At 41.0% G+C, this 16,997-nt stretch overlaps 1 protein-coding gene across 3 annotated transcripts in view; it reads left to right on the forward strand.

Annotated features, from left to right (window-relative positions):
- PDE4B (phosphodiesterase 4B) overlaps window positions 1-12,626 on the forward strand; it is a 42,688-nt gene extending 30,062 nt beyond the window's left edge. For all 3 annotated transcript variants that reach the window (XM_082613095.1, XM_082613094.1, XM_082613093.1), the window contains 8 exons: window positions 133-311; window positions 1,554-1,652; window positions 1,794-1,958; window positions 3,756-3,855; window positions 5,842-5,996; window positions 6,111-6,233; window positions 6,944-7,126; window positions 10,348-12,626. In XM_082613095.1, coding sequence (XP_082469221.1) covers window positions 133-311; window positions 1,554-1,652; window positions 1,794-1,958; window positions 3,756-3,855; window positions 5,842-5,996; window positions 6,111-6,233; window positions 6,944-7,126; window positions 10,348-10,713 — 1,370 coding nt within the window. In that variant the 3' untranslated portion in view covers window positions 10,714-12,626. The remainder of the gene's footprint in view (window positions 1-132; window positions 312-1,553; window positions 1,653-1,793; window positions 1,959-3,755; window positions 3,856-5,841; window positions 5,997-6,110; window positions 6,234-6,943; window positions 7,127-10,347) is intronic.
- Window positions 12,627-16,997: the final 4,371 nt, after the last annotated feature.

The raw sequence follows: 16,997 nt of genomic DNA on the forward strand, positions 1-16,997 counted from the left end.
GTGAGATAACGCTATGACAGACCTTCATAAGATGAGCCATCCATTATAGACCGTTAGAAGTTGTTTTTGAATATTGCAGTGGGTTCTCATTGGCACACAGGGACTGGAAAACCTATTTTTGTGTTGTTGCAGACAAGCAGAATGATGTGGAGATTCCATCTCCCACTCAGAAAGACAGGGAGAAAAAGAAAAAGCAACAGCTCATGACACAGATAAGCGGAGTGAAAAAACTGATGCATAGTTCAAGCTTAAATAATACAAGTATCTCACGCTTTGGAGTCAACACAGAAAATGAAGATCATCTAGCCAAGGTGTGTATGAGCTGGGTGTGTGCTCATGTAGCTCTGCTTTATAGCAGGCAGATGTCTAAAACCTCCTACTAGAAAACAGTGATCGCTTTTGCTTTATTATTAAATAGTATGATGAGGCTGATGTAGCCCATTGTCCATTGTTGAACACCTAGTTAAAGGCCCTTTTTCTATACCAAAGGACCATATTTTGTCCTGAGTTGGGTCCATTAACCCATGAATGGAGAATCCTGTTGAACACATATTGGGAGAATCCAAGGTGAGGGCAATAGGCAGGGCTGAATTACCGCAGAGGATATTTCAGAGACTGTATGCCAAGGACCAATGAGAAAATCTGCACTGATTGGCAGAGCTGAAGAAGAAATGAGAGAACCTGACAGCCTTGACCCTTGAGCCCAAACCCTAGTAGTGGAGGAAGGCTCAGAAAACATTCATACCTCCTCTCGGAGGCTGTGCAAGGTGACTGCTGAGGTTCTTTCAGCCTTGTGAGAATATGAAATGAGAACAAATGAACATTCAGTGAGGGTGTGTCTGAAAGATGTCATTAGAAGGTTGATTACACATTGGGCCAAGCCTCTGGGGAGAGCCTGGATCCCTTACTCTGGGCAGTAATTAATAATGGAATAAATTGCTCCTTTAATCAGATAATCTTGGAATAATCCTACAACACAGGATGGAATGATGTTTCTTTCAGGTCTTTCTGTGGCCCAGGAGCTCTAGGATGTAATGGATCACTAGCATCTTCATGACCTTTTATACTAAATCAGGGTTGACTTACACACATTCTAGCAGCTAAGTCTCCTTAACAGGGCTCTCAGTGATAATAGTCAAAGGGCAGAGGAGTTTCCCTGAGATTGTTTTCCAGCTGTTACTCATGGACCAGTGAGCAGAGAAGGGGAGAGACAGGGAAATGGGGCTAGAATGATCTCTAATCACTTGCACCTACTTCTGAAAGCAACATTGGTTGAGGACTGACATATGGCAAAAAATTAGAGGTCAGCATCAAAATTTATCAATAAACACACATTCTCCCTTTTCTGAAAAATATATACAGAAACTTCTAACCAGCATGAAGAGGATACTTAGCTTCCCAGATCATTCCATTTTCAAATGTTCATGCAACCAGAACACTCTAAATAGATACTCTAAAGATTTAGCCAACCCCTGTCCGCAGAATAAATAAAAATAATGAGGCATGTAAACAAAACTGTACTTATTTCTAAATTTCTCTAATTTTGATGATAGGAGCTGGAAGACCTGAACAAATGGGGCCTTAACATCTTCAATGTGGCTGGATATTCACACAATAGGCCCCTAACATGCATCATGTATGCCATATTCCAGGTGAGTAAACAGGAGTGAATGTTGGTTATCCAATTAGATGCTCTTTATTATTTTTTTCCATCCCAGTTTACTTTTTTGATTTGGCTTTTCTTCATTTGTGGACATCCACTTATTTATTTTCTAATCCTTTTTGCTGCATAGGAAAGAGACCTCCTAAAGACATTCAAAATTTCATCTGACACCTTTGTTACCTACATGATGACTTTAGAAGACCATTACCATGCTGATGTGGCATATCATAACAGCCTACATGCTGCTGATGTAGCCCAGTCAACCCATGTTCTTCTTTCTACGCCAGCATTAGATGTGAGTAGTTATGATCTGTTTTGCATACCCTGCCCATCCTCTTTAAAAAGTGCCATACAACATGTGATATATTTATAGAAATAATGTAATTAGATGTTTGTGCATGCTGGAACTGGCTCTTTATTATGTAGAGCATGTATCAATTGGGTTATTAATATAAATGGATGACATTTCTACTTGCTTTCTCATATCAGAGTGACCTTTTCTTTACCTCTGTTACAATTGAAAAATTATTTAATTATCAAGCAGTTAATAGGGTGCTCTATTTGTCATTGTATCTCTAGTACCTAATAAGTGTCTAGTTCAGCATCTAGTATATAGTATATCCTCAGTATGCATGTGCTGATCTGAGCTGCCTACACCATCCCAGGTACTCTGAGGGATAGCACAGAAATATAATATAAAATGTTCTATTTAGTTCCTGTTAGGAATAAGCATCCATAGGCTTATTTGCCTAAGAATTCATAAAACTGGTTCTATGGATTGAAGGAAAAGTAACTGAAAAATCTAGAACTGAGGAATTAACAATGCTGAAGGAAAGAGGGACAGCTTTCCAACTTGTTAGACATCTCTCTAGAAGGTGGCTGTGACTGCTTCTCTCACAGATTAATGCATTTGTATATATCACTATAAGCAGCCCAGTGGGTACAGCAGTCCATGCTCTTCCTTGACAGATGGCAGTGGTGGTCAGGTATTTCCAAAATGTGTAGGCTCACTGTGGGAAGGGACTGGCCAAGCCAAGCCCACCTCTGCAGATTCAGCGTGGAAGGTGAAGAAAGATTAAACTGACCCCCCACTCTATTGCTTGGGTTCCATATATTCTGAGAAATGAAATCCAAGAAGCTAAGACTGTTTTATGGCCCTGAAGGAAAAAAACAAAACAGTGTTATTTTTATGTTCTGTGTCAGTATCACACAGTGGGCCAACACTGTTTACCAACTGTCTGCTGCTGTTACCTACTGTGTGGCTAGAAATTGAGCATGAGCACCACAGATGTTTAGAGAAGGGAGAGTTCAATGTGTCCTTGCATAATTAGATTGAATTGAAGGATCAGAAGATCTAAGTAACCACAGAGAATGATGAAAGACATTTCAACCAGAAGCAATTTATACCTAAATAAATACTAGGTTTAAGTCATTGCATACAGGTAGGGCAGAGGAAGGAGGCTTCACAGGATGGCATGAAGGAGTTGAGCAGTGGGCATTAGGTCTCAGTTCTCAGAAATGTCCTCAAATCTTGTCCCTACTAATCACTGAGTGGATAGGTATTGACTGAATGGATGAATTAATAAATGTGTGAAAGCTCTGACCATGCTACAAATTTAGCTTTAAGAAATAACTTATTGGCAGGCTTATAAATCTGGAATTTGGCCTTAGTTCTTCAGCCTGAAAGTAAATGAAGCTTTTTACATCAGAGCAGAGCCAGTCTGACATGCTTCTTTGACCAGTATATGTGCTTGTGTTGCATAAGCACCATCCTGTCACTACCACTTATCCAAGAAACAAATATCAGGTACCACCTGATCTCTTACCATGAGCATTGTGCTAATGCCTTTCCTGAGCCTCAGCCTGCAGGCTCGATGTGGGTATGGGCTCTGACCATCATTCCTCTCACATAAGAGACCTTATGATGATGGACAGAATCTACATTTAATTAAAATAGTATATTGAGACACTGTATAAATCAACAAACCATCTTTCTCCCAACAAGAATGAGATGGGGTACCTTAGTATGAAACTAATTAAGCAGGATAGGCAAATGGAACGTGGAGTTCAGCGCACTCATTTTGCCCTGCAGGCCGTCTTCACAGATTTGGAAATCCTGGCCGCCATTTTTGCAGCTGCTATTCATGACGTTGATCATCCTGGAGTCTCCAATCAGTTTCTCATCAACACAAGTGAGTTCGCCACTAGAACAGTCATTTGAGATAATTGTATGAGTCACTGCTTCATTTTTTTCCTCCTGATGTTTTCATTATGGATAATAATAAGGGTAATAATGAGGTAATCCTTCCATTCCACTCAAACTGGTCAGACCTTTCCTGGATACTGTGTCCAGTCTAGCAACATCATTTTGAGCTGCATGGAGAACTTGGAAAGGGTCAGAGGGGAGCCATAAAAAGTACTCAGTGTTTGGAAAATGCAGTATGTGAGGAAAGAGTAACACATGTGGAATTATCTAGTAAGGATACAGAAAGGCTTGGGAATAATGTGGTAATGATTTTCCAGGATTATGCAGGGCTCTCACACAGAGCATCGTGACCCATTAGTGTCCCTCTCTACTGAGGAAGCAGGTCCAAATGTTGTATCTGAGCATGGGAGCCTCCATATAGAAATAAGACTCCAAGAAAAAGCTTCCACAATTCAGGATGGCGTGTCGGGTCATTAAAAGTCTCACACACTCTCTTCCAACTTCATAGGTTTGATTATGCACTGGTCTGTAGTATGGATTGGTCTGACTTCAGTGACCTTCAAGGGCTGGCCCATCCTTAGGCCAAAGCTTTTGTCATGCTCGAAATATTAATATCCATGCTAATGAAAATCCATGATTTTTCCCAGTTAATGTACCATTTCTAAATGCTGAAAAGCTAAGTACTTTTTTCTTCTGAGAATACTGGTTATCTTGTTGTGGTCAAGATTAACATCAAGTGCTGACAGTTTTAAGAAATATTGGAGCTACTTGCTGTGAAAGAGCCCTTATCATACTTTATCATCAGGATATTTGAATGACTAAGTGTGAGGTACCTTGGTTTTTCTTACCTTGTTTTTCTATTGAAATAACGTAAACTTTGCTTGTCTGTGTGGGTTATATCAGCTGGTGTACTGTGGTGTCGTGAACCATTCCAAGTATAGGCCAGTTAGCTTCACACAGAAAAATTGTCTTTCTGCCCAAGTCACGTACCATAAAAAGCCAGCTTGCAGAGCTATGCCCTTTATCGCAGGATGAACAAGGCAAGAGTGCTGAAACGTCATCACATATCCCACTACCTTTTCTGAAGACGTAACTCAAAGCACACTATAAAAGCAATGGTTTATGAGTAACAACACCTACAATTAGTAACATATTATCATCACTTGGCTATCATTTTGGTTAAGAGAAATGTGGCTTCATGAGTTTGATGACCATGTTCTCAATTGCAGACCATGGCGCTGCCTAACAAAGGATGTCTGTGATTCTTCTGTGTGAAAGGCAGGCTAGAAGCTGTAGTTTAGGTATCTAGATAATGCAGTTTCTGTTGTATAGGGCCATAGGGCAGAAACTGGGATATCAAGATTGTTGTAAAAAATTCTTGTTTTTTTACCATATTTATAGAAAGCTCCAAAGAGCTACATTATTTGGATAAAGTGAAATTTTACACTCACACCATTATCTTCTTTGAAAATCCAAAACTCCCAATTGATGGAGCTGGGAAACATATCAAAAAGTGAAATAATGTGAAAATTTTTAATACCTTGGGTAAAGTTTAGTGGCATTTTCGGTCTGTTCTTTTTCCAAAGCACACATTTGTGAAGACATAAGGGAAGTTACAAACTGAGATAAAAATAGGATTAATTGCTTGGGAATGCCCTTACCTAAAATGTCAAATTCTTCATCTGAAGTGAAAAGGAAAAAAAGGATTTTAAAAATACTGTGACTTTTAATCAAAGAGAAAGTTTATGAGCTAATATCTACTGGAAACTTTTTTTTTTTTTTTTTTTTTTTTACTTAGGAACTGACTATTTCTCTTTCTAAAGGGAGACTCTGTCTCTAATAGAAAATAACATATGGGGTCTTGGTTCTTGAAATCATATGGAGAGAACTAGATCTGATTTCACACTGAGGTAATTCCACAGTTTGAATTGTATCCCTTTTTATTAAATCATCATTTTTCCTCGTTTATTAGATTCAGAACTTGCTTTGATGTATAATGATGAATCTGTGTTGGAAAACCATCACCTTGCCGTGGGTTTCAAACTGCTCCAAGAAGAACACTGTGACATCTTCCAGAATCTCACCAAGAAGCAGCGTCAGACACTCAGGAAGATGGTTATTGACATGGTAAGACTTTGGCCTCCCTGTGTTCCTCATTTACTTTTGTGGGAAGAGAAAATCCATTTCCTTGATAAACTGAGTTTATTGAGAGTTTCCTTTTTTTTTTTTTTTTAACCTCAGGTCTTAGCAACTGATATGTCCAAACACATGAGCCTGCTGGCAGACCTGAAGACAATGGTAGAAACAAAGAAAGTTACAAGTTCCGGTGTTCTTCTCCTGGACAACTATACTGATCGTATACAGGTATTTGACAGAAGCCTTTGATTTAACACAAAGACACACCAAATTAATGAAACAACAATTAGAAAAAGAAAAACAAGTTTACTTAGTTGCATGTCCTAGGTTACTACTACGGCTTTGGGTTTATTTTAAGAATGAGCAAAGGAAAATGGACATTCAAGTTGATTCTCTAATTTACAAAGAAAAACAGAACCCTATTTATTGAATTGCTTAATTCTAAAAATAAACAGCAAAATCTCTTTGTAATAGGGTATACGTGACTGCTGATCCCAAAAGCTCATGTTTGGATATAAATCCCACTGACTTGAACTTTGTTAGGTCTGTTTTGGTTATACAAATTGCCCTCAGTTGGTCTCCTCTTTCCACAAGTGGAAAATATGAAGACATCTACTTTGAGTAATTCTTTGCATTTTTTCCGAACTGAGGAGGAGAAACCATGGCAGCATCTGACCTCTAATGTCCCTTCCAGTTTTTAAATTCAATGACTGTCAATCAAAGAAGACACATTTTCCCTTTGGGGACTCTTGTAATGATAAATAACCAACTCTGGCCAGCACCATTGTAATCCTGCTTTTTTGGCGCAAGCACCATAATTATAATGCAACTAAAATGTTCTTGGGTCTGGTACCAAGTGTACTAGTACGAGAGGGATGCGATGTTCTGGTAGTATTTATACCTTATTTTATGGGATTTCCAAAATTTGATGATTTCAGGTCCTTCGCAACATGGTACACTGTGCAGACCTGAGCAACCCCACCAAGTCCCTGGAATTGTATCGGCAATGGACAGACCGCATCATGGAGGAATTTTTCCAGCAGGGAGACAAAGAGCGGGAGAGGGGAATGGAGATTAGCCCCATGTGTGATAAGCACACAGCTTCCGTGGAAAAATCCCAGGTACCTAATATAAGGTTTCAAAGTTTCTGTGAGCTCTGCTGATGGTTGAACTGGAGGGCTTTTTCTAGCTATTTTCTTCTTAATATATATATGTGTGTGTGTGTATATGTGTGTGTGTGTGTGTGTGTGTGTGTGAAATTATAAGGAAGCAACTACTTATTTAGTTCCATTATGCTCATGACTCATTCGCCTTCTCCATTACACTCAATTTCACAACGAGGAGATAAAGCAGTCTTCAGAAATCCATCAAAGTTTGGATGTGTATTCTCAGTTTAGATCACTGTCTATGACCTTAGCAAATCCTGCTGATTTAACTGAATGCTGCCATCTCCTTCAATCTCATCCCTCTAGGTTTCCCCCAGCTCTGTCTTTATCCAGGACTTCTGCTTTTCACCCTTGTTTCCTGTTTTCGTTGTCTCTCCATAATCATGCACACTGCTACCATCACCAGAGGCGACGAATCTCATTCCCACACATCTCTCTGCCTCATAGTTGAAGCGTTGTCCTGTGTCCCCTTCCAAGGTCGCATCTACACTTCTGAGAGCATGCTGACATCTTTTGGTTGTGTCCAAAGCTACAAACTCCCTGTGTGCTAAGGACTGGGGGGACATTACACTGTAGGCAGGGAGATGCAGAAATGCCCCAGATGCGGCTAGCTGCAAAATATGTAGCACTAGATGGTATCGATATTCTTACAAAGGCTTCAGGGCCAGCTGAGATGCTATTTTTTTCAGGAAAACAAACAACCTGAGCCAGGCAGTCATGATTAATACTGTGTCTCGGGCTTCCCTGGTGGCGCAGTGGTTGAGAGTCCGCCTGCCGATGCAGGGGACACAGGTTCGTGCCCCGGTCCGGGAAGGTCCCACATGCCGCGGAGCGGCTGGGACCGTGAGCCATGGCCACCGAGCCTGCACGTCCGGAGCCTGTGCTCCGCAACGGGAGAGGCCACAACAGTGAGAGGCCCGTGTACCGCAAAAAAAAAAAAAAAAAAAAAAGACTGTGTCTCTAGGCTGCTCAAGGCCTTTATCACAAAAGCATTCAGAGTATTTTTTGTTAGTGTTTATCCTCTTTCCCCACTACCTTCTACTCCCAAAATTACATGTAGTTATAATATCAATGTATAGTTCCTTTGCAATTATTGTTGTGTTGCTTTTTAAAGAAACCCAATCAAATGAGTTTAAAATCTGTGAAAGTGCTCTGAAGGTCAAATATGCCATAAAAACACATGATAACATTAAGTTAGGGCCAATTCAAATACCCTAATGCCTTAATTAGAACAAGATATTCATGAATTAGTTAATTAAATAGCATATTGCCCTTTTGTTAGCAACAGTGGTGTTTTGTATGTATATGATGTTCTGTGTGGTTTTCCACACATTTCACATACATTATCCCATTTGAACCTCCAAACAGCCTTGTGACATAGACATAGCAGGTAGTTCCCCAGTGTGTCAGGTGAAGAAGCTGTCCTCTTGGTCCAGTTCACCCAGCTACCCTCCACCCAAAACTCTTCACTGTCCATCACTGAGAACAGATCTCACTGTTTCCATGATGTTGTGGTCCACCCTGGTATTTCCCACAGATGGGCTCTGGTGAGCATCGTCTGAGTAGTCTGGCAAGGAAGCCCTTGACTAGGTGCTGTTTGGATTTGTAGAGTTCTCTCGTCCCAGGGCCTAGGAAATAAGCAACTAAAGGCTGCCTTTCAAAAAAGTGCTGAACCTTTAGCAGAAGCAGAACAAATGAAGAAAGAAAATGGCTGCACTGTGTTCAGCTGATCGAATTTTCTCCATTGCCTTGAGCTTGTTTTTTTCAGGTCCCTGGAAAATACCTTGAAAATCGTCTCTAAAAACCACTAAACATACATAAAGAAGTAAAAGGGAGGAAAGAGGAGTGGGTGGAAGCAAGAGAAATATCTGAATCATCCACAGTCGAAGTTCTTGTAATCAGTGCAGATCAGAGATGCCCTGACTGTGGTATGAATTCTGTTTGTTAGGCTAGGGAAACACCAGAGAAAAGATAGATAGATAATAGATGATAGATAGATAGATAGATGATAGATAAACAGATAGATAAAAGTCACATACGACTAAGGTTCTTTGATATGGTACAACTTTGATGTGTTAAATAACTGGCCCAAATCCAGAATGTTAATAAAGGGAAGTTTCCAGCAGTGTGGAAAGACAGCTATGTAATGCCCATGGGTGCACAGAAGTTGCCTTTGCTCATCTACCCCTGAATCCCGACCCAGCATCTCTCCAGCTCCCCAGACCATGACAGGGGAATTCCATTCCCTCATTCAACTAGGGCCTATTCTTTCTCTCAGCCTGTTCCCACCCCCAATGTTTCCTGTTTGTCCCACAGTGGAAAGGTCAGCATGAGGCCACAGAGCCAGCTCATGCAGGATGCATAGCTCCTGTGTAAACCATAACAGAACCATAAGCTTCATATTTCTTCACAGGAACACTAGCAAAGGAACTGCTTAATTGTCTTTATTTTTCCTTCTTTCTCCTGATGGAAATGACGGTATGCCCTCTGGATCTAAAACAATTGCAGACGTGTCTGCAGAGGGGATATTTGTTTGTTTAGGGGCTTGAAGTGTTTTCAAGTGTTTTACCTACGTTGTCTACAAACCAAAAACGTTCCACAGAACTTGAGACATCTCAGAGTCATACGAGGCCGGCTCCCTTTCATTTTAAAACCACGGCATATTTTAAAGTTATCAGGGAAAGAATGTTGAGTCAGAGCTCAGTAGACCTGGAGCTTCCTTCTTCAGAGAATGACTCACAGAATCCAAGGAGTGACAAAGTCATTCCCAGCCAGGGTTACATCCAGACTTCTTACCTGGCAGACGTCAGAGGAAAAGTAATCAGTTCTAGTGAGACCAACACAGGCTTTGGGATCAGACAAAGTTGGGACTGAGTCCCATCTCCACCACTTACTAGCTCTGTGATCTCTGACAAGATATTTCATCTCAACGAGTCACAGTTTCCTCCTTTGTGAAGGGTGAATAACCATACTTACTCTGTGTGATTAAGAATGATAATGTATATATTGCATTCAGTGCAGGTTGCACCATATAGTAGGTACTCAAATAACAGATTCCAGTATTATTGACCTCTCTTGGGTTGTTGTGGCTCTTTCTTTGCATGCAAACCAGGATGGCTTGTTTGGTGTTCCAGGGCCCATCACAATAACAGATGTGTAACCTTATTTTTCTCCAGGTGGGCTTCATCGACTACATTGTCCATCCGCTGTGGGAGACCTGGGCGGACCTGGTACAGCCTGATGCCCAGGACATTCTGGATACTTTAGAAGATAACAGGAACTGGTATCAGAGCATGATACCCCAGAGTCCCTCCCCACCACTGGATGAGCAGAACAGAGACTGCCAGGGTCTGATGGAGAAGTTTCAATTTGAACTGACCCTCGAAGAGGAGGATGCTGAAGGCCCCGAAAAAGAAGGAGAGGGCCACAACTATTTCAACAACACAAAGACACTCTGTGTGATCGATCCGGAAAATAGGGATTCACTGGGAGAGACTGATGTAGACATCACAACAGAAGACAAGTCCCCGATTGACACATAATCTCCCTCTTCACATGGAGATGAACATTCCACCCTTGACAAGCATGCCAGCTGTATGGTAGGGCCAGCCCACCATGGGGGCCGAGACCTGCACAGGACAAGGGCCTCCCGGCCTTTCCAGTTACTTGAGTTTAGAGCCAGAATGCAAGACCGGGAAGCACATCGCAGCTCAGGAAATTCCACAGTTGACTTGCCTTGCTTGCAAGCTTAGTGGAGAGCTGAAGCTTTCTGTGGTTCTGGAGGCCAAGTTCGCATCACAACCGAATGGCTTGAAAATGGAAGACACAAAACTGAGAGATTTTTCTGCACTAAGTTTTGGGAATCTGTCCCCTTTAGTGACTGAACTGACTGACTAATAATGTCATTTCTAAATCTGCTCACCTGTCCCCTTGTCTGCAAACCTGTGTGCCTTTTTTGTAAAACATTTTCACGTCTTTAAAATGCCTGTTGAATACCTAGAGTTTAGTATTAACTTCTACACAGATAAGCGTTCAAAGTTGACATAAACTTTTTTGACTCTGGGGGGAAAAAAAAGGAAAGAAAATGGTCTTCCTTCTTTCTTGGGCAATATCTTTCACTTGACTATAGTTACTTTTGCAAATAGAAAGGCTACGCTTCTAACCACATTCAACTTCCTTCTCCTATGGTCCCAAACAACTCCTCAGTTGCCCTTATAACGTATCTCTGTTTGCCTGCTTCCAACAGTATTTTTTCTCCTCTAGAGCTGCACTTTTTTGCTGTAAACAGAATAAAGTTGAACAAACTAAGGGGTAGTCATGTTGTTCACAGTAACAGTCTGTGTAGAATTCAGCTTCATGAGCAGTTGCCCTGTCGGGTCCCGAACCCCTGTGCCACTGGGGTCGCACAGTCCCCATCCTGTTCTCTTGTGCCCCTCTTCACGCTAACACCAGTTACACCGTTTCCAGTTTAATGCTGCCGTCTTTCTCTTGCACTGCCTTCCGTGCTGTCACCTCCATTTCTGTTTATAACCATGTATTTATTACTTAATGTATATAATGTAATGTTTTGTAAGTTATTAATTTATATATCTAACATTGCCTGCCAACGGTGGTGTTCAATTTGTGTAGAAGACTCTGCCTAAGAGTTACAACTTTTCCTGTAACGTTTTGTATTGTGTATTATTATAGAGCCTGAACATCGCTGAAGGGAGACATACGGCCCCCTCACCAGTTGGGTCTGCCCTTTTCCCAGTCTGAGTTGCTAATACTGCTCAACCCCTTCATGAACTGTTTTGGAAACAGGATTCTCACATTAGATACTAATGGTTTCTATTGAGCTTTTACTTTTGTATAGTTTGATAGGGGTAGGGGGCAGTGGGATGCGGTTTTTACCCCTGTTTTATCCAAATCTGTACACATGAGTTGAGTTTTAACTGGGTTCTATTATAATTGTGGCTTCGGTTTAACAAAAAACACTACATTCAGTTTAACAAGCAACTCACAAATAGTTCTCCGGAGAGTCCCCAAACTACTGACTTTGAAGAGGAAGCCCCCTGCCTGCTGTTAAGCAGGAATGTCATGTTCCAATTAATTACAAAAGAAAACAATAAAACAATGTGAATTTTATAATAAAATGTGAACTGACGTAGTAAATTATGCAAATGTGAAGCTTCTGATAACACTTGTTAGGCCTCTGAGTGGCTTCAGTCTCTGTTTGTAAAATCTATTTCATGCTTTCAGTTCAGCATTGTGACTCAGTAGTTCAAGAAATGGCACAAATGTGCATGACCAATGGGTTTGTATGTCTATGAACACTGCTTATTTCAGGTGGACATTTTATTGTTTTCCAAAGTTTCTCACAATGTATGTTATAGTATTATTATATATTGTGCTCAGATGCATTCTTAAGAGACTTTTATATGAGGTGAATAAACAAAAGCATGATTAGATTAGACTGTAGGCCCAATTATTTTGTGGTTAGTTCTGACGCATTGAAAGCAGATCTTTTTTTCTCTTCTCTCCTACCATACCACACAGAGAAAACTACCCACTTTGCTTGGCCAGCATCACAACTAAAGTTTCATAATCTGTGTCCAAAAAGTCCCCTAGCTTGAAACATTTATTTTTTTAACAACTGTTCAACTAGCTTAGTGGTACGAGAAGGGAGACAGTGAATTAAAAGAAACAAAGCCACTTTAAGAATCTGAAGAGTTTAATCTACTGGATGAATAAAGGGAATCTCCAACTTGGCTGGGTCCTCTAGAAAAATGAATCATAGACACACAGCACATTAACTTAATGTAGTCAGATGGTCCAACATTAGCTTAGTGTAGTCAGATTGTCCCATTGATTCATCTGACACATGAAGAATCTGAGGTCCAAAGAGTCACCTTAAAGCACAATGCAAGGAGTGCTGGCTGACACTCATGGTCATCTCAGTGATCCATGGAGTCTCCTGTTGATCATATGGTTATGCTTTTCTTTCTCGAAGGAACTGTGTAAATATCATAAACAAAATAATGCTTTGTTGAAAAAGTCAGCTTAAAAAAAATTTATCCTGAGAAAGGTGTGTGTGTGTGTGTGTGTGTGTGCATGTCTGTGTGTGTGTGTTGAGAAAGCCTGCAAATAAGAATCAGTGGATGGCCCATGATATTTTAACCACGGGGTAGTGGTTCATGAAACAGGATGGGGTCTGCTCTAGAAAAATTCTACTAAATAAACTGAAATTACTGTATTTCTTTTTAAAGACAATTGAAGGTGAGCCACTGTTGCAGAACCAGCTTGCCTGCTGGTTCCAGAGCTAGTGTTTATAGCTCTTTGCCACCATCCCTGATTTCTGATTGCACCCCACTGTCTCTAAGCTTTTACAGATTGAGTGACAAAAGTGAATTGGTTAGAAGAGCCACAGGTGTGACTTTAAAAAATCTAGAGCTATAAATATTTATAACTATTTGCAGGTCTCTTCCTACAGAGTAGTTCTTACCTTTGGTGCAAAATTAGAATCATCTGGGGAATAAATATTTTTTAAAATACTGATGTTTGAATTCCAACCTCACTCCCAGATTTCTGTTTGAATTGGTCTTGGGTGGAGCCCTGGGCATCAGATTTTTAAAGCCTCCCCAGGTAATTCTAATGTGTAATCTGAGTGGAGAACCACTGCTCCAGAAGGGAGAAGCACACTTGTAGCTAAGGCTTTTGTCTTAGTCCATTCAGGCTGCTATAACAAAATTCCAGACTGTACAGCTTAAAAGCAGCAGAAATTTATTTCTCAAAGTTCTGGAGGCTGGGAATTCAAAGATTAAGATACTAGCATGATCACATTCTGGTGAGTGCCCACTTCCTGCTTCATAGCTGGTGCCTTCTCACTTGTATCCTCACCTGGTAGAAAGGGCTGGAGATCTCTCTGGGCCCTCTTTAACAAGGACACTAATCCCATTCATGAGGGCTCCACCCTCATGACTAAAGTACCTTGCAAAGGTGACACTTCCTAATACATCATCTTTGGGGTTTTGGATTTCAACATACAAATTTTAGGGAAACATAAACATTCAGACTATAACAGCTTTCTTTCACCCCAGCTGTCTTCAGACATTGTACACCCATCATGGCCAGGCGCTGGTTCAAGTATAGAGACAAGTAGGGATCAGAAATGAGTAAGATGGAGCTCTGCATACCAGGAGCTTACAATGTGCTGTTGTTGCACACTACTTGCCTGCCAGATTGTAAAATCATAATCATGCTCTCAGGAAAACCACAGTGAAGATCAATCTAAAAGAAAGTTCATCTTCTGACTCCAAAACATAGGCCATAAGAGTAGTCATCCTCTCACCTGATGGTAGGGAACTACTGCAGAAGCAGAAGTTACTGCAGCATCTTTGCCAAGTCTGAGGGTGATAATTTGTGCTTAACAAAATTCATAGGAGCTAAAGGCTGATTTACAGACTCAGGAACTGTCAGAGTTGGAAAGAAGCACACACATACACACACACACACACACACACACACATGCTGGATGGCATTTCCCTGACATATTCCTACAGGCTTATTTTGATATAAATAAGTTGGGGGTCATGGTAATTCTCAGTCCACTGAAGGAAGCCTAATGGAGTCCAAGTGAAGGGAGGTGGCTTATTGTACTGATTCAGGAGCCAAATGGCCCGGGTTCAAATCCTAACTCCTTCATTTACTACCTGTACAACTTTAAATAAGTCACTTACTCACTGGCCTGCAGTATAATGGGGATTATAAATCTGTCAGATGGGGATAATAAACCCAGGGCTTTTTCTACAATTTTATTGCTACCTCTCTGAGCTTCATAGCTTTTGAGAGTGATGAAATCAACAATTGTATGAGTCTTAAAACCTGTGACCCACAATGGACTAAGAGGTCTGGTAAATGCCATTTATCAACCCACAATTTGTGCAGCCTGTGCCCCTTACCAAGAATTCTCCAACCTGGTCATCTCTTACATCCCTCAAGACTCAGATCAGGTGACTTCCTACAAGAAGCTTCCCTGATCCCCAAGGTTGGGATAAGGACTCTGTTCTGGAAATCCCAGAACATCTCATGCTTTGACACTAATTAACTGTGTAACCTTCGGCAAGTCCCTTAACTCCCCTGTTCCTCAGTTTTATCATCTGTAAAATGGAGATAATTATGATACCTAGCTTATAGCAGGTTATGTGAGAATTACATGAACTGATATACATAAAGTTCTAAGAAATGTTATGACTGTTAATAGCTACCACTATGTATTTAAGTTAGGTTTTTGTCTTTCCCAAAAGACTATAAATCACTGGAGTCAGAAGATGGATCTTATTTGCTATTGAACCTCCAGTACCAAATCCAATTTCTGAAATAAACATACATTTGTCAAACTGAATAGAATCAAGTAGTTTTGTGAAAGAGTGAAATACAACCCCATGTCTCAGGCTTTCCAAACCAAAAAGGTGTTTGTCTCAGAGCCCTGGAATGATAAGCCATACAATTCCAGAAACAAAATTTCCTCAGAGATCTTCCAGTCTATGCCTTTTGTTTTATAATTAAAGAAACTGAGGCCCAGAGGTGGCCAGCGACCTGCCTGAGATGATAGAGTATATTAGTGTCATAGGGCTGCCGTAACCAAGTACCAAAAACTGGGTAGTTTAAACAACCGAAATTTATTCTCACAGTCCTGGAGGCTAGAAGTCCAAGGTCATGGTGTCAGAGTGAATTCCTACTGAGGGCTGTGAAGGAGAATCTGTTCTTCCCTCTCCTCTAGCTTTTGGTGATTTGCTGGCAATCTCTGGCATTCTTGGCTTGTATATGCAGCACCCCAATCTCTGCCTTCATGTTCACGTGATGTTCTCTCAGTGTGCATATCTGTGTCCAAACTTCCCCTTTCTATAAGAACACCAGTCATGGGTTAAGGGCCCACCGCAGTCAAGTAGCACTTTAACTAGTTGCATCTGCAACAACACTATTTCCAAATAAAGTCACATTCTGAAGTACTAGGGGTTAGGACTTCAATATATAAATTTGAGGGGGATATAACTCAAACCATAACACACAGTTACTCACTAGAATATTTCCTGATTCCTTACACAGGGATTTTTCTGCAGCATCTTGGAATCTGGGAGCCTTAGACATCCATTCAACTTCTCTGCACCTTAATCTCAGCTATAAAATCAGAGGAATGGACTATATGTTTGAACAGGTACTATTCAGTTATAAAATGTGTAATACTTTATACCAAGGTGTTTTTGTTTTCTTAAGGTTTTTCTGAGCTCTTCAAACTAATTATTTCCTTGGTGTAGCTAGGTTCCATGTGGAGAGATCAGGGAGAAGAGGAAGCAGGGGGCTTCCATGGTGGCGCAGTGGTTGAGAATCTGCCTGCCAGTGCAGGGGACACGGGTTCGAGCCCTGGTCTGGGAAGATCCCACATGCCACGGAGCAACTAGGCCTGTGAGCCACAACTACTGAGCCTGCGCATCTGGAGCTTGTGCTCCGCAACAAGAGAGACCACGATAGTGAGAGGCCTGCGCACCGCGATGAAGAGTGGTCCCCGCTTGCCACAACTAGGGGAAGCCCTCGCACAGAAACGAAGACCCAACACAGCAAAAATAAATAAATTAATTAATAAACTCCTACCCCCAACATCTTCTTTAAAAAAAAAAAAAAAAGAGGAAGCAGGACCTTGGGGTAGGAGGACAAACATAGCCCAGGAGTTAAGAGCTTAGGCTCTGAAGGTAAACTGATCCCAGTTCAAATCCCTGCTCATCTACTTCTTAGCTGTGTACTGTGGGCAAATACTTAACCTCTTCAAGCCACAGTTCCATCCTCATTA

Source organism: Mesoplodon mirus, assembly GCF_964341445.2.
Source record: "Mesoplodon mirus genome assembly, chromosome: 3".
Lineage (NCBI taxonomy): Eukaryota > Metazoa > Chordata > Mammalia > Artiodactyla > Ziphiidae > Mesoplodon > Mesoplodon mirus.